Raw genomic sequence first — 15,655 nt, forward strand, 5'->3', positions numbered from 1 at the left:
TATAAAATATATATAAAAAAATATTTTTTTTTTAATTTTTCATTTAATCCGGTCCGATCCGAAAAAATCATGGACCGTGGACCAAACCGAATGTTTTCGGTCCTCTAAAATATAGACCAGACCGGTTCGGTCCTCTATGAAACCAAACCGTAGCTGTTGGTTTGCACCCCTAATATAAACCATACTAATGAAACGAGAACTATTATTACCGTCATTTTATTTATTATCTTTAATATAATATTAAATTATTAGAAATTTATTTATAATTTTATATTAAGAAATAATAAAACAATAATATTAAAAAATAATCACACAGTATATGACGTGTCAGAGAATCTGTCCGCCATGTCAGCACGGCAACTAAACGCTCGCGCGTGAATCTCGCTATTGAATTTCTGCCATCGGTAGTCCCCTCCAAAAGCCTTCCATAAGACACACCCTCTCTGTCTCCCTCCCTCTGTCGTTTGTGTATATATAAGCTTATAGTTTAGAGCGAGACTTTGACCTTTGATCCGATTTGCACATTTATCAAATCTAAGATCTCTGGTGCGATTTGTTTTTCTTCCCAGAAAATGCACTGTTAGCAGTTGTATTCCTGTAACTCTCTTTCTCTGAGGTTTGATCTCTTTTAATTTGCATGTCAAATTCTATCTGCTTTCGCTAAGCTTTCCTGCATTTTCATTCGGCTTTCTTTCCCATCATACAAACATACAATTCTCTATCTTCTATCAATCTAATATCACTGGAAACGGATTAAACAGAGTAAATTAACTTTTTTGATCCATTTTCATGGCTTCCCAGCCACAGATTCTATCAACTTTAATTCGATTTTTTTTTTTTTTTCAATTCAAAGGTTAAGTTCTGGGTTTGAGTTCGAATCAATCTTGAGAACCCTACAATTACTTCATCGGTTTTTGTAGCCGAAATGTTTTCTTTTTCTTTGTTCATCAATGGTTTGCTTGTTCTATTTTTAACAATATCGTTTTGAAAACCAGAACAGCGAAATCCGAGTTCCGAAATGGCCGAACAACCGCAAAAACCGGTACTCCAAAAACCGCCAGGATACCGGGACCCGAGTCGCCCGATCCAACCAGGCCCGAGACCGCCGCCCCGCAAACCGGCCTTCCCGCCATCTTTCACACCGAAGAAGAGGCGCAGAAGCTGTTGTCGTGCATGCTGCTGCTTCCTCTTCGTCTTCGTTCTCGTCCTCCTCCTCGTCGTCGCCGTCGCCTTTGGCCTCTTCTACCTCTGGTTTCAACCGAGACTCCCAGTTTTCCACCTGCAGTCTTTCCGGATCCCACGGTTCACCGTCACCACCAAAGCCGACGGCACCTACCTCGACGCGCATACGGTGACGAGGGTCGAGGTGAAGAACCCGAACGGGAAGCTGTCGTTGTTCTACAAGCAGAGTACCGTCGCGGTGACTTTTTCTGCGGGTCACGATGAGGACACGGAGGTGGGGTCGGAAGACGTGCCGGAGTTCACTCAGGGGATGACGAACATAACGAGCATGAAGGTGGAGACAGGGGTGAAGAACCAGCTGGTGGATGATGGAGAGGGAAGGAAGCTCAAGGCTCGGTTCCAGAACAAGGAATTGGTGGTGAACGTGGAGGTTCGGAGTGGGGTGGGATTCTATGTGGATGGGCTTAGGATAGGGCCCTTGGCAGTGAAGGTTTTGTGTGGTGGTGTGAGCTTGAAGGTGCTCGAGACTGGAGACATGCCTAAATGTACCGTCACAATTCTCAAATGGTAAGATTATTTCCAATCATATACACATAAACCCAAAAAATCCTTAGAACCTCGTTCATATCTTATTTATTGTTAGTTTTTCACCCATTATTTAAGTATTTCCGATCATAAACCAATCTTCTGAGGTTAGGAATGTCATGCTTACAATGATGACTCTGAGATTTCGGTTCCAAATTTTCTTTCTCATGCATTGTGCATAAAGATTGGAATGCAAACAAATTTCAAATGCTTTTGGACTTGGGAACGAGGCGGCTGCTGCTCTCTACTATTTAAAATATTTCATCTCATCTCATCTAAATTGTATATCTAAATCCGGCCTCATACTTTATGATAGTGCCCATCAGCTTTTTACATAGCCAATTCCCAGATCAGCTAAAAGCTTTGATCTTGTTAAATGAACTATTTTAATGGCCATTGACTGAAAATATTTGTCCTGTTTCCGTACAGGCTGATTAACTCTTTGCATTGCTTATGATTAATGAAAGTTTCCTCCTCCTGAGAGAAAAAATAAAGCTTTTCAGCCCCATGATTGGGTTTTTCTTTACACTAAAGAGCTTTAATTACAAGTGCCATTAATGTATAGTGAGTTATGCGTTTTCGAAGGTTGACCAATACTCTGATTGAGATTGCTGCTTTGACTGCAGGGTAAACATATCTTGATAAGGTTGTCAGGTTCGAAGATGGCTGCTGGTGGAAGATGTGATATTGCTTATTGTTTAGGCAATTTTCTGCAAACAACATGCACAGGAACGTAACCAGTGTGATCAGTTTTATATTTAAAGTAAACCATGATATACAATATTCTTTACTTGGGAAAGAGAAAAGGGTGATTGGAAGGTATATATACAATAGTACTCTGACTGGTGTCCATCCCTAAGCTTTGGATCCTTCTTATGTATAATGGGAATCACATAATTATATGATATATATATATATATATGGGGTTGAATTTATATAAATATATCATCATGTTCTTCTTTTCCTTCTTGTTTTTATTTTATTAATTAAATCAGATATGGTTGTGGTTGTGCTGTGGGGTAGGGAGGAAGTTGGGGTCTTGGATTCCTGATGGAACTGCCAGGCTGCCATTACTTTGTAAGAAACAAATGCATAAAAAACGTGGAAAGTGAAATAAGGTGTAACATCTTTTATTTGCATTCATCTTGTTTCTTTTTCAGAGAATAAGGTGCAACATATCATTCCTTTTGGTAAGCTAGGTAAAAGCGGATGGAAGACAACTTGCGGTTCACTAAAAGAATGGCTGCCTAGCAAAGAAAGGTTAGCCAGAAAGGGATATGATATCTGCATTAATATTTTGCAGACGCACAAAAATTTTCTTGTGAAAAATATCCTTCTCCAAACAAAAATTCCGAAGAATGAGATGATGATCATGATATGCTTTTACTTCATGCCATTTTTATATATAACGAAAAATATCTATTTATAGGTCTTTTTCTTGGCATATACTCAACACCCTATGCTAGGCTCTGCCCTTCTCATTTGGTGTTTTAACCTCTCGAATGTGGTTGGCACACAACCCATTTTCAGGTTTGAAGACTGGTCCAAGTCTGAAAATGAGAGCTTAAACGTAGCTTTTTGTAGCTGAAACAGATGATTACTAATTTGCACTTTCCTCTTGCAACCAACTAGTGATCATAACTTAATAGGTATTTTGTAGTGATAGAAATAGGAATTTATCTTTGGAGGTTGAATCAAACAATTGGGAATAGAAATTAGGTACTTCCTAACATTTCTATGTTTGGATAGTGAGATGAAATGACATGGTTTTAAATAAAAAATTAAAAATTAAATAAAATATTATTAGAATATTACTTTTTCCATATTATTATTGTTTTGATATTTGAAAATGTTGAATTGTTTATTATATTTTAAGTGAAAATTTAAAAATATTATAATAATGAGATAAGATGAAACTGTTTCGGTAACGAAACAGCTTAAAAAGAAAAACACTACTCTTTATCAAAATGGGATTTTAGGCAGGTAAAAAGCGTCACTCTTCCTAAAATTGGCTGATCATGTACTTGGTGAGATACTCCTTCTAGCTCAATCTAGTTCAAATCATCTCTAATTTTTAAAAGGGATTTATATGCATCAGTCACTATTTACTCTCACACTCTACACCTATAGTTTTTTTATAGGGTGTGAGATATTTTTCATAAGGTATGAAGGTATTTTTTATAAGATGTAGGATATATAAAGTGATAAATAATGACTGATGAGAAGAATTTTTCTTTCTAAAAGCTCTTCTCAAATTTTGCAAGTCACTCATGGATTATTTTAAGACTTTCAAAAGAGTATTGAGTTACATTTTGATAATTGAGTGAGTTGAAAAGTAAAATATATTAAAAAATTATTTTGCGTTGTTTTTGTTTATACTTTATTAATATTAATAGATTAGAGTTTATTTTCAATGTTTAAAAAATTAATATACAGCTTCCTCAAGATATAGGAGTTTGATGAATCTTAGCATTTTGGCAAGCAAAACAAATGCCTAAGCTTTATACACAATAATTTTGGTTAGCTTGATTGATTGACAAGTGACAACTAATATGGGAAAGTTTTCAAGTGATTTGGTTGACTTTCATCCCCTCAACAAAATGAATTGCTACTTATCCTCTTGAAAAATTGACATAGCAACCAGTTTCAACAAAAGGAGAATCTATTGTCGTTAATAGTACTATGGTAGATTCAAAGGTGAGAGTTACGATAACATGTTAATGTAAAAATAATATATTGGTATGTTCTTACCAGAAAACTTATTCTAACTGAGTTGTAAATAAAATATGTTGGGCAGAATCCAAGTTGAATTTAAAACAAAAATTACAAAGACAGTAAGTAGTTTGCTAGATCTTATGGGACCAATTACCAGTGTTGTTAATACCGCACCGTACCATACCGACTGGTACGGCCGGTATTTTCCATACTGGTTACTGGGCTGGTACAGGTACTATATGTATTTCGTACTGGTCGAAATACCGGCCGTACCAGCCTATATTTCGGCCTGTACCGGCTTATATTTTGGCTTCAGTTTTTTTTTTTTCAAACTACAAGTTCATTTTTTGACCCACAATTTAAACTAGACTATTTATAATTTATATATATGTATTTATATATAATTTATTCATATATAGATTATTATTTTGAAATATAATTTATATATATATAATTTATTCATATATTGACTATCCCGAAACGGTACACGAAATGATATCGGTATCGAAATATTTCGTTTCAGTAACTTGATCGGTAAAGCATTCGGTACGGTTTTCAAAACATTGCCAATTACCCAATGAATTTAAAATGGCTATAAATTTTTATTTCAACATTCGAGTAATTAAGGAAAAGTTAGTGGAGATGAAAAGTTAAATCAGAGTTCTAAAACTTCAAGTTTTATCAAAATCTTTAAATTTCAATTTTTGTTATGTCTTAACAATTTGGCAATGAACTTCGCTAGATCCGAGTGAGGCCGGCCTCTTGATTAAATGAATTATGGTAGCCTCGCGTGAGACATCTCAGTCATGCAATCCAAACTATACCTTTGAGTTAACCATACCATTTTATTTATTTATTTTTATGAAATAACCAGACCAATTATTCAAGCCTCATAATGCACGATTTTTGGAGAGGACTTTGGGCGTTATTTTAGAACAAAAATTTGGCTATATATATGTAACACCCCCAAATGGACTCTAGTTGGAGGTGTTATATCTATAGAGGTAAATTCTCTTTAAATGATTTTAATGTGTAATCATGTTTTTTAAAATCTTTTCTTTTCTAAGACAAAACACAACGTAAGTTATCATATTAATATATATTTTGGTTATGAAAAATTCTATACACCATATCACAGTTAAATCACTGTCCAATCAAAAGCCTGTGACTTAGTTGGCATAACCCTGAGCATACGATCGAGCTCAACATTCTAAATCGTTAAAGCATAAATCCAAGCATTAGAACTTATTGACACAATAGCTGAAAAAAAAATGGCTCTCCTCCGAATTTATAGCTTTTCTTTAGGCTATTTCAAGAACAAAATAGAGAAATAATGTTAAATAGTTGATATATTATATATTCAAAATTGGATATTGTTTGGGCTCATTTTAGTTGGGCCGAAATAAACAGTTCGGCCTTTAACAAAAAAGCGGCCCATTTTGCACAAGTTCAGACCTATTGAACCAACCTAACAGATAGATAACTGTTCGGTCTAGAGGTACCCGCCTGTCAGTCAGTCGAAAAAGAACCCTTCAGACCAACAGACTAGTCATTCTTTTATGGCCTTGACGAACGCAAGCCAATTATCTAGATCTCCAAATTTAGTAAATAAGGTACGCTTGGGATCGTCTTGACCTCTAATATTTTATAACAAAAAAAATGTCATAATGGATCGAATATTCACTTATATATTCATATATAGAATGTTTTATTAAAATCCGAGTCCTGTCTTATCAATAATAGATTAAGTGATCAATCGTTGTTTTGAATTGGTTAAACTATTTTAAGTCGAAGGTTTGCCACATTGGATGTCAAAGCTTCATACTTTCTCACGTTGAGTTTGAGGGATAGCTAAGCTTAAATAAAATTTTTTAATTTTTTCATATAATCATTCACTAATCATTATAAAAATAAAACACAAAAAATAATTCAATTTTATCAAATCCCAAAATAAAATTAATATTAAAAAATTATATTCTAACAATATTTTAATTTTATAATATTTTTATTCAAAATTCTCTCTCATTTCCAAAACTACATAAAATATCATAACTAAAATCATTTCACTATTATTTATAAACTATTTCATTATTATTTACAGATTGATCATCTAATGTTAATCCCCAAGCATCCCCTGAGGCCTGATTTGTGAAAACAAACCACCTCATCTCAACAAATATTTTTCAATTTTAAATTTTTAAATTTTTTATCTAATCACTATATAATTATTACAACTTTTTCAAACTTTTAAATAAAACACAAAAAACAATTCAACTATTTTTTTAAATCTCAAAATAAAAATTATATTCTAATAACATTTAAACATTATAATATTTGTATTATACTTTCGTTTCATCTATGTAACCAAACGAGAACTTAAATTTGTGGAGATTTTCGTGATATTGAAAGTCCCGTTTGAATGTTGAGTTAAATTCTTTATGAATAACAGTGAGTTGAGATGGCAGAATGAATTTTGTGGGGCTCACCTAAGAAAGAGGTATTTAGATGTTAAGATGAGTTTCAATGTATTTATAAGATGTTAAAAAAGGTTATGGATCCCATATATAAAGAGATTTTTAGTTGAGTGATGTTTAACGATATAAGAGTTGAGCATTTGAATATTAAATTTAGCTTAAAATTATATTGAACTAAGTTGATCTTAATACATTCCAACATCCAAACGGGCTAAGTTTACCATCGATCATGGGCTGTTTATATATAAGACAATTCACTTCCACTAAGTTAATGGGCTTTTTCAATGATCGCTAGGTCGAATGCCCATGATTGGTCTAGGGAGGATTTTGCAATTTTCTTGTTTTCCACCTAAATCTACTTTCACGGAGTCCCTGCAAAGCACAATAGCCAGGTTTAGCACTTAAAAAAATTAGAGTACCAATCCCTTACTAATTCTATTGTCCTAGTAATATGGTTTTATTAGTGCAACGCCTTAAGGGAAGTTCTAGTTTTATTTGGGCCCATTCGTTAATAAGATTAGCCAATAGTAGACTTGAAACTAAGAAACTCTATTAAAATCATTATAAAGAATTATAATTTCTTATTCTTAAATAATGTGAGATTTTATACACTATTTATATTCAGGAAATACTCTAATCATAAAGTGATTACACAAAAGCAATCCAACAAACTGACATGATTTGACGTGATTCGTCAAATTGTAAAATTACTTTTATTATAAAATAGATCTAACGGATAAAATGAAGCCATATCAGTTTGTATGATTATTTTTGTGTAATTCATTTGTAGATGTAGCAGTCCTCTTTATATTCACCTATCAGTATGAAATATCACAATTAGGACTTTTTATGAGAATTAAGTGCACATTTATAGATCTTTTATAGACAAAAACCTTCTCAAGATAAAGGATAAACTTGATGTTGGAACTATCATGGAGGTTGAAGATAGACTGCATTCTTCTTCTTCTTTTCAAATACTTGTTTTTATATGTAAATATTCGAATTGAAGTACACCATGAAGATTGATAACTCAAGGTTCAGTCTCTTGCTAAAAGAAACATCATTTAGCTTTGCAAACTAGTTGCATTTTTATTCCCAATGAATGAAAATTATCGAAATATATATGTATCTAAAATGAAATATATGGTTATAAAACCCACTTGTTTGAAAGCTCATCTGATGCCCCAAAATTCATGATAAATTGCAAGTATCCAAGTCAGCCTAGTTGTTTGGGAGAGAAATCTCATCTCACCTAATCTCAAATTTTTTCATAATCTTCTCGTCAAATATCACTCAAATAAAAACATGACTTAAATTTGAAATTCTCAGTTTTTTCATCTAAATTTGAAATATTATTTATTATTATTATTATTGTTTTGAGATTTGAAAATTTTAAATTGTTTATTATATTTTATATGAAAATTTGAAAAAGTTGTAGAAATTCTCAATTTTTTCATATAAATTTGAAATATTATTTTTTTAATATATATTATTATTGTTTTGAGGTTTGAAATTTTTGAATTGTTTATTATATTTTGTATGAGAATTTGAAAAAATTATAATGATGAAATGAAATATGACGTATTTTAAATTATTGAATATTTAAAAGGAATATGGCTAGTGATTCTTTAAATATATTCACATAAAAAAATATCTATTTTTTCAAAATATGTCATATAAAATATGTGATTATATGACATATTTTAACTTTAATTTTTTTGAAATAAAATTATTTATCTAAATCTTAATATATTGATATATTTAAAAAAAATTAATTTTCCAGGTGTCAATCTTACAAATTGCCACATGTTTTCCATTAATTTATATGGGCATAAGTACTGAGGGATGGGTCAAATATGAAATTTGGCATAGCATATGAAATCAATTAAATAATTGATTAATATAACTGATTAATTAAATAATTTAATTAATTAGTTAAAAAAAGCACTTCTCTGAAAAGCTCTCTCCCAGAGCTCTATCATCTCTTAAAGATCCTCCCACCTCCGTGCAGAGTGGAGCTTTGGCTCCTAGAATTCTCTGGTCCTTTTCGAAGTTGTTTGGTGGTATTTTTTTTTAAGATTTTTTTTCTTATGTTTCTATTATAGCATGGAAATGGACTAATCTACTACTTTTCAGCAATCTACAACTGTTATGTGCCGTGCCACAAGACTCTTCCGTTGTCGATCTTTCGACTTCTAGAGGAATATCGTCCATATGAGTGACATGTGAGTCTTACGTGCGGCCTAAGCCGTGCGTGAGATCTACGTGCTACTGCACCACAACATGCTTTTTGCCACCATGAGTTGCAATAGTGGGATTGGTGACCTTGTATCTTGTAGATCTGACCAACCTATTCTCCCCATTAGTGGCACGTGATCCCCATGCGCTTTCATAGTCACTGATGGTTGTTTACTGGTGAATCAAACCATCTACTGGTTACTATGTTCCTATGTTTCCGTTCCTCCTAACCAAAGATCACGAGAAAGAGGAAGTGAGAGTTTCCTTCAACCAAATTGGACTAGCAAAGTGCAACAAAAAATAATCTACTACGACTTTTGGTCGCAGTATTGCAATCCAATCTTTAGATTACAAATAAACTGCTTTAGCGGCTTCTCCTTGTGAGAAATGAGTGGGAGCTAAATCATTGGCTCCATATCTCTATTTTTTTTTTATCGTGTTGTATTAGTTGATTTGAGATGATTGTTGGTGCCTCCCACCCAGTGTTTTTAATCTTGAACCGTTCCGGCCGGTACGATCAATATTTGTTGTACCGGTCCAGTTACCGGTCACTGGACTGGTACATGTATCATATATGTTTCATACTGGCTCAAATACCGATCGTACCGGCCTGTATTTCGGCCTGTACAGGCCGAGATTTCGACCTTTATTTATTTATTTTATTTTTTTAAACTACAAGTTTTTTTTTTATCCCCAATTCAGATTAGGCTATTTATAATTTATATATATATTTATATATAATTTATTCATATATAGACTATTATTTTAGAATATAATTTATATATATAATTTATTCATATATCGACTATCCCAAAATGGTACTGGTATCGAAATATTTCATTCTAGTACTTTGACTGATACGGTGTCCGGTACGGTATTCAAAATATTGCTCCCACCCCTTTAACTTTTGTATCTTATAACTGTTTAATATATATAATAGAGATTTGTTATAGACACATAATGATTAAACAAAAATAAATTCACAAACTGACGTGCCTTCAATGAATCCGTCATATCTATTTTATGATAAAAGTAATTTTATACTTTTACATACCATATCAAATCATTTCAATTTGTGAGTTTACTTTTGTTTAATCTACTTTGTAACTAAAGTATTTTCTTATATGATTTTTTGCTTAGAAAAAAAATAATATATCAATACAATTGATTAATATAACTGAAAATAATAAAATTTAAAGCCAAGAATAACGGGCATCAATGGCAAATCGACATGAAAATACTTTAATTATAAAAAAATATATATAAAAATAAATTTATAAATTGATTTAGATTAATATAATACGTAAAATTTATAAAACTACGTTTATTATAAAATAAATCTAACAAATTTAACAAACTTACAACAATTTACAATTTTATTTTATACAATCTTTTTATATCTACCAGAGATGGGGATATAACAGAACATGTAAAAAGTGAAGGGAGAGAAATGGATGGTCGCTGAGTCCGGTTCATAAAATTTTAAAGTGAGTTCGGTTCAGGTTCGACCAGTAATAACCACGCCACGAAAAGTCAAGTGGGCCCGGCGAAATCACCGTCGAGCTTTCTCTCATCAAACAACAGTCGTTCATTTATTGAGAAAACTAGTCGTCCAAACCAACGGTTCAAAATCCATCTCAGCAATCGGGAACCAGATTCTCATGAAAAAGGAAGTGGACTTTGAATCATATCTCTCTCTCTCTAATCATCTTTTATAACATTTAGTATCCTTTTCTCTCTCTAAAACTCTAGCTTTTAGATCGGAGGCGATCTGCGAGCTTCATCCATGGCTTCGAAGCGGATCTTAAAGGAGCTCAAGGACCTCCAGAAAGACCCTCCTACCTCCTGCAGTGCTGGTATCATTTTCGTCAGAAAAATCCATTATTTTTCCTTTGTTTTCTCCGTTTTGTTTACTTTTATGGTTTTGTTTGGTTTTTACGGTCACTAGCTTCTTTCCAGGCTCGATCTGTGATGTTTCTAGTTTTTGAGGATCTGGGCTCTGATTCCTTTAATTAAAACATATATTTTCTTTTCTTTTCTTTTTTATTTGGTGATTACAGGGGGAGTTATTTGTTTTTCTCACTGTTTGCAGTAGATTTATAATTTTTGGAACCGTTTACATTAAATGAAATGGTTTGGGTGATAGTATTGCATGAGCTTCTTTGTAGCATCATCTTGTATTTTGATTTGTTATTTTGAGCTTGGCTATGGATTAAAAGAGTTATTTTTGTGCTGGATCGTGGGAAATTATGTCACGTTTTCCACTTCACCTGAGCTAAGCCTCTGGAGAAGTGCTTTGTTAATAATAATGGATGATTCTTTGTGATTGTTGTACATTCAATTGAAGTTACGAGTTTGTGTTGCAAAAGTGTAGGAAAGATTTAATTTTACAAAAATATAAGATAATACCTTGTTAATAACAGAAGTGGTTCTTTGTTGAGCTTATTGGCAGGCATAACTCACGTATATCAAATACGAGATTGTCTCTTAAGGTGGAAATTACTCAAAAGATAGACCGGCATTTAATCCAATGCCTGTTATTATGGTTTTACGATTTAAAATCATAAGATGATATTTGATCATTGAACTGAAATGCCTTGCCAAAATATTAGTAGACTTTGACATTGTATGTTTTCTATATACAATGAGTACTTGATCTTTGGTTCTTATCCTTATTTAATGAAATGCATGAAGGTTGGCTCTTTCTTTTGCAAACTCTGGACACATTGCTCCCTTGTTCTCATTTATGCCTTTCAAGCCGGAACAATGTGTAATTGAAATGAATATTACAGGACTATCAATAACCTTCTCTTTACCATATGAGATAGTCGTTTAGTAACGTTTGTTACCTTTATCTGCTGTGTTTTAGGCATCCCAATGCTATTGAAGAGCTAAAGATGTCAGGCCCCATTTTTTTCCACTGTTTTTTTTTTGTTTTGAAAAATAATTAAGAATATTGGTTTAATCTATTAATGAGGGCATATATGAGTGAGCTCTTTTTGTTCAGCACAATATCAGTTAGTAATGAAATATTTTGGGATATAAAGCGTTGCCTTCTGTATCTTTTACTTTGACAGGACCTGTAGCTGAGGACATGTTTCATTGGCAAGCAACAATAATGGGTCCCCCAGATAGTCCTTATGCTGGGGGAGTCTTTCTAGTTACTATTCATTTCCCTCCGGACTATCCTTTTAAGCCTCCTAAGGTAGGACTATTCCATCATTTCTAAGCATTTATGTAGAAGTTATTGATGCCGATTCCTACCAGTCCTATTTGTTATATTTTCAATTCATGCATTTTCACCTTTTCTTTTGTGAAAAACTTATCTTAGGTCATAGGGAATCGATATGAACTTTACCTATAAATATCAAGAAAAAGCTTCTGTGATAAACAGGGAAAAATAAATTTTTAGAGCCCTTTAAAGGATTTACGTCGTAAAAAGTAACATATCTTCTAGTTCTGATATATCATTTTTCACTTTAATGATTAGCTTCTCTTACAATGATATGGTTGCTACATATTATTGTCATGATGGTATTTAATTCATTCTTTTAATTTAGGAATAATTGAATTTTCAATTTCCAAGGAAAACCACTCTGATTCCTTTTGAGAAAATTCCCAATTCTTGAATTTTTTATGGTTCTGTCATTTATAAGAAAACCTCTAGTCCTTGGGAATTCTTCGAGAGCCTTTTGAATTTTAATGACTTCTTTTATTTTCCCAATCTAGACTAATGATTACCTCTGAGAACGAGGTATTGAACTCTATTGGCACCAAAAGAAGTAGAAATTGGAGAGGTAAACAAATTTCCGACTAATTAACTAATAAAGTACATTTTTTATCGGAACTAATAAAGTACATTAAAATCAAGAGGAGACATTTTACGATGCATTAGCTCCAACCTATAGGGCACTTCTCCCATAAAACTGAGTACATGATATGGTCATGAATGCAAGACCCACCTGGTGTGCTTAACATACCAGTCTAAAAAGGAAAAAAAATCTATGATTCCCTGGTATTCCAGCTTTCCTTTTTGCTTTTATGATGTTTCTGGGAATTTTTTTATCTTTCGGTTGATTGTCCAAAAGTTGACATGTTCACTGGTCTTATTATGTGTATACATTGTGTCATACTGTGATTACATATGTGTGCGTGTGTGTGTGTGCATCCAACTTTAGCTTTTGGCAGGTGCGAACCCTGGTAGTTTGAAGATGCAAAGTATATTTATTCCTGTGACTTCTTTTCATCCTCTCTTGATCCCTCTTTAACCTGTTGTTTTTATTTATTTTCTTTCTTCTTCACGACCATGATCTTTCATTATCATAGATGTAAATTTATGAATATGTAAATTTTTGGCTTTGCTACACATCATCCTACGCCACACACCACACATGTTTTAGTTTTTTTTTTTTTAAATTTTTATTTGTTTTATTCCTACTAAACTAAATGAGTTCTTCTACTCATCATCCATACACCACACATTTGATAAGGAAAAAAATTAAAAAAATCATGTGTGGTGTGTGTAGAGATGATGAGTAGAATTTTTCTAATTTTTTATTATCTATTTCTGAATGATGGGAGAGATTGGCTCTATGGCCCCTTTTCTAAACTTCAGCCCTTTTCTTTCTAAAATATTTAATGATCATTTTATCAGTCCCCCAACCACCCAAATACAAATTTCTAACTCTGCCACTGGGTCTTTAAGGGCTTGTACCAGTGCTCATAGTGATTTTATAGTAATTCCTCTCAGATTCTAATTCAGATCCAGTTTACACACCAGAGCTTGATGAGGTGGGTTATGTTTCCCTGGGGCCCGAGCCTTTATGAATTTCAATGTTTTGGCATGTAAGGGGAATTAATCTAGTCAAAAGGGCCTTCTACTTGTGACATTTTGATAATGAGTACTGTTATTCTAAGGCCTCTACACCATACACTATCCACATGGCATAATTTGATTTGGAAGATAAATTTTAAAATTTAAATCTTACAATTCAAATCTTGCCATTTAAGTGATGTGGATTATGTACTCTGCATGCCAGCTTGAAAATATAATAACTCTTTGATAATTATATTAATGTTTCTTTCCTTAGATTTGCTTGGCCTGGTCATTTTAGGAATGAAATTTGCAATAGGTTCCTTCTAACCTTCCCCATCGTAACTATTTCTTTTTCACAGGTTGCATTTAGGACCAAGGTTTTTCATCCGAACATAAACAGCAATGGCAGCATATGCCTCGACATTTTAAAAGAACAGTGGAGCCCAGCCCTGACTATATCCAAGGTTCTGATGTCTTAAAAACTTTTGTATTTTTTAACTTGTAGGTTTGAGTTTTTCTTATCCAGAATGCGTTGGCCAAGGAAGAACGAGATTGAAATGTGTTGGCAGTAATCTTTTTATTAGACTGATGATTGAAACTTTGCAGATGGTAAATACATGGTAGGACAACTGTCAGTTGCTCGTGGCCCTGACAACGATAATTCCATAAAAAATCAGGATGATATATTTTCTTAGTATATGCAGAGAACGTACTTTTAGGTGTTTTAGGAAAAAATAAGGTGGGAGGGGGAACCCATTAACAAAAAGTCCGTAGTGTGATATCAGATGGCACAAACATCATTTATTGCCACCTTGTCCTAATGGTTTGGATTTCCATGAGGAAAATATCTATGGGATCAACTAGCTAATGTTTGCTAAATAATATTTTTGAGATTTTGGAGGTTAGGAATGGCTGTCTTGTGTGAACTGCATGGTTGATTTTCACCCTTGTTCACTCTTTCATCATTACTGTTTTTTGAGTTGGTGGGAAGAGTGGTGGCTTTCTTTTTCAGGTACTGCTCTCCATCTGTTCCCTATTGACGGATCCAAATCCAGATGATCCCTTGGTGCCAGAAATTGCTCATATGTACAAGACAGACAGGGCCAAGTACGAGACAACTGCTAGGAGCTGGACTCAGAAGTATGCAATGGGCTAAGGGCTAGGGTGCTTAGTTGCATTTAGGAGGACCTTGTCTGTCCATTCCTTTGATATGTAAAAATTGATGCAAATGACTAATCTTGTATCTTACAGTCTTAAGGCTTGCAAGTGTGCTTTTGCTGTTTTACTACTGCTTTGTTGACAATCTTGTCCTCAATCCGTTTTACTTCGTATTTACATAATTTCCTGCTGGTAATATGCATTGTCATATGTTCTAAGTTTTTTTTTTTTTTTTAACACTTTAATTCGTTGTATCTTATTACATTATAAATTGAGAATTTGAGATGGCTAAGTTTGGATGATTTAATTAAAAAGTAATTCTAACTTTTAAGGGTGAAATGTAAAATTTGTACCTATATTTTTCCGCTTTTACAAATAGGCCAATGTTCAATATTCACAACACTGATACTTGAGAATCAAGATACTTGTCGTCACCGATGATACATGCCATTAGTATGTCACATCAGCAATTAAACTAAGGAAATTA

General features: G+C 33.1%; 2 protein-coding genes across 4 annotated transcripts; both read left to right on the top strand.

The window, feature by feature from the left end:
• Positions 1-467: 467 nt before the first annotated feature.
• Positions 468-2,684, top strand: LOC108996429 (NDR1/HIN1-like protein 6). Of its 3 annotated transcripts, none has more exons than XM_018972324.2 (3): positions 468-616; positions 996-1,749; positions 2,394-2,684. In XM_018972324.2, exons 2-3 carry the CDS (start codon positions 1,019-1,021, stop codon positions 2,407-2,409), a joined length of 747 nt encoding a protein of 248 aa, XP_018827869.1. In that variant the 5' UTR covers positions 468-616; positions 996-1,018; the 3' UTR covers positions 2,410-2,684. The 3 variants fall into 3 exon arrangements, with proteins under 3 accessions (XP_018827869.1, XP_035548311.1, XP_018827870.1); XM_035692418.1 differs by having other exon boundaries at positions 1,001-1,749; XM_018972325.2 differs by having other exon boundaries at positions 468-597.
• An 8,163-nt stretch (positions 2,685-10,847) lies between these two features.
• LOC108996462 (ubiquitin-conjugating enzyme E2-17 kDa-like) lies at positions 10,848-15,364 on the top strand. The gene is made up of 4 exons (XM_018972380.2): positions 10,848-11,050; positions 12,272-12,399; positions 14,370-14,474; positions 15,023-15,364. Exons 1-4 carry the CDS (start codon positions 10,981-10,983, stop codon positions 15,164-15,166), a joined length of 447 nt encoding a protein of 148 aa, XP_018827925.1. The 5' UTR covers positions 10,848-10,980; the 3' UTR covers positions 15,167-15,364.
• The last annotated feature ends 291 nt before the right edge of the window (positions 15,365-15,655 follow it).

The sequence above is a fragment of the Juglans regia genome, chromosome 7, assembly GCF_001411555.2.
Source record: "Juglans regia cultivar Chandler chromosome 7, Walnut 2.0, whole genome shotgun sequence".
Lineage (NCBI taxonomy): Eukaryota > Viridiplantae > Streptophyta > Magnoliopsida > Fagales > Juglandaceae > Juglans > Juglans regia.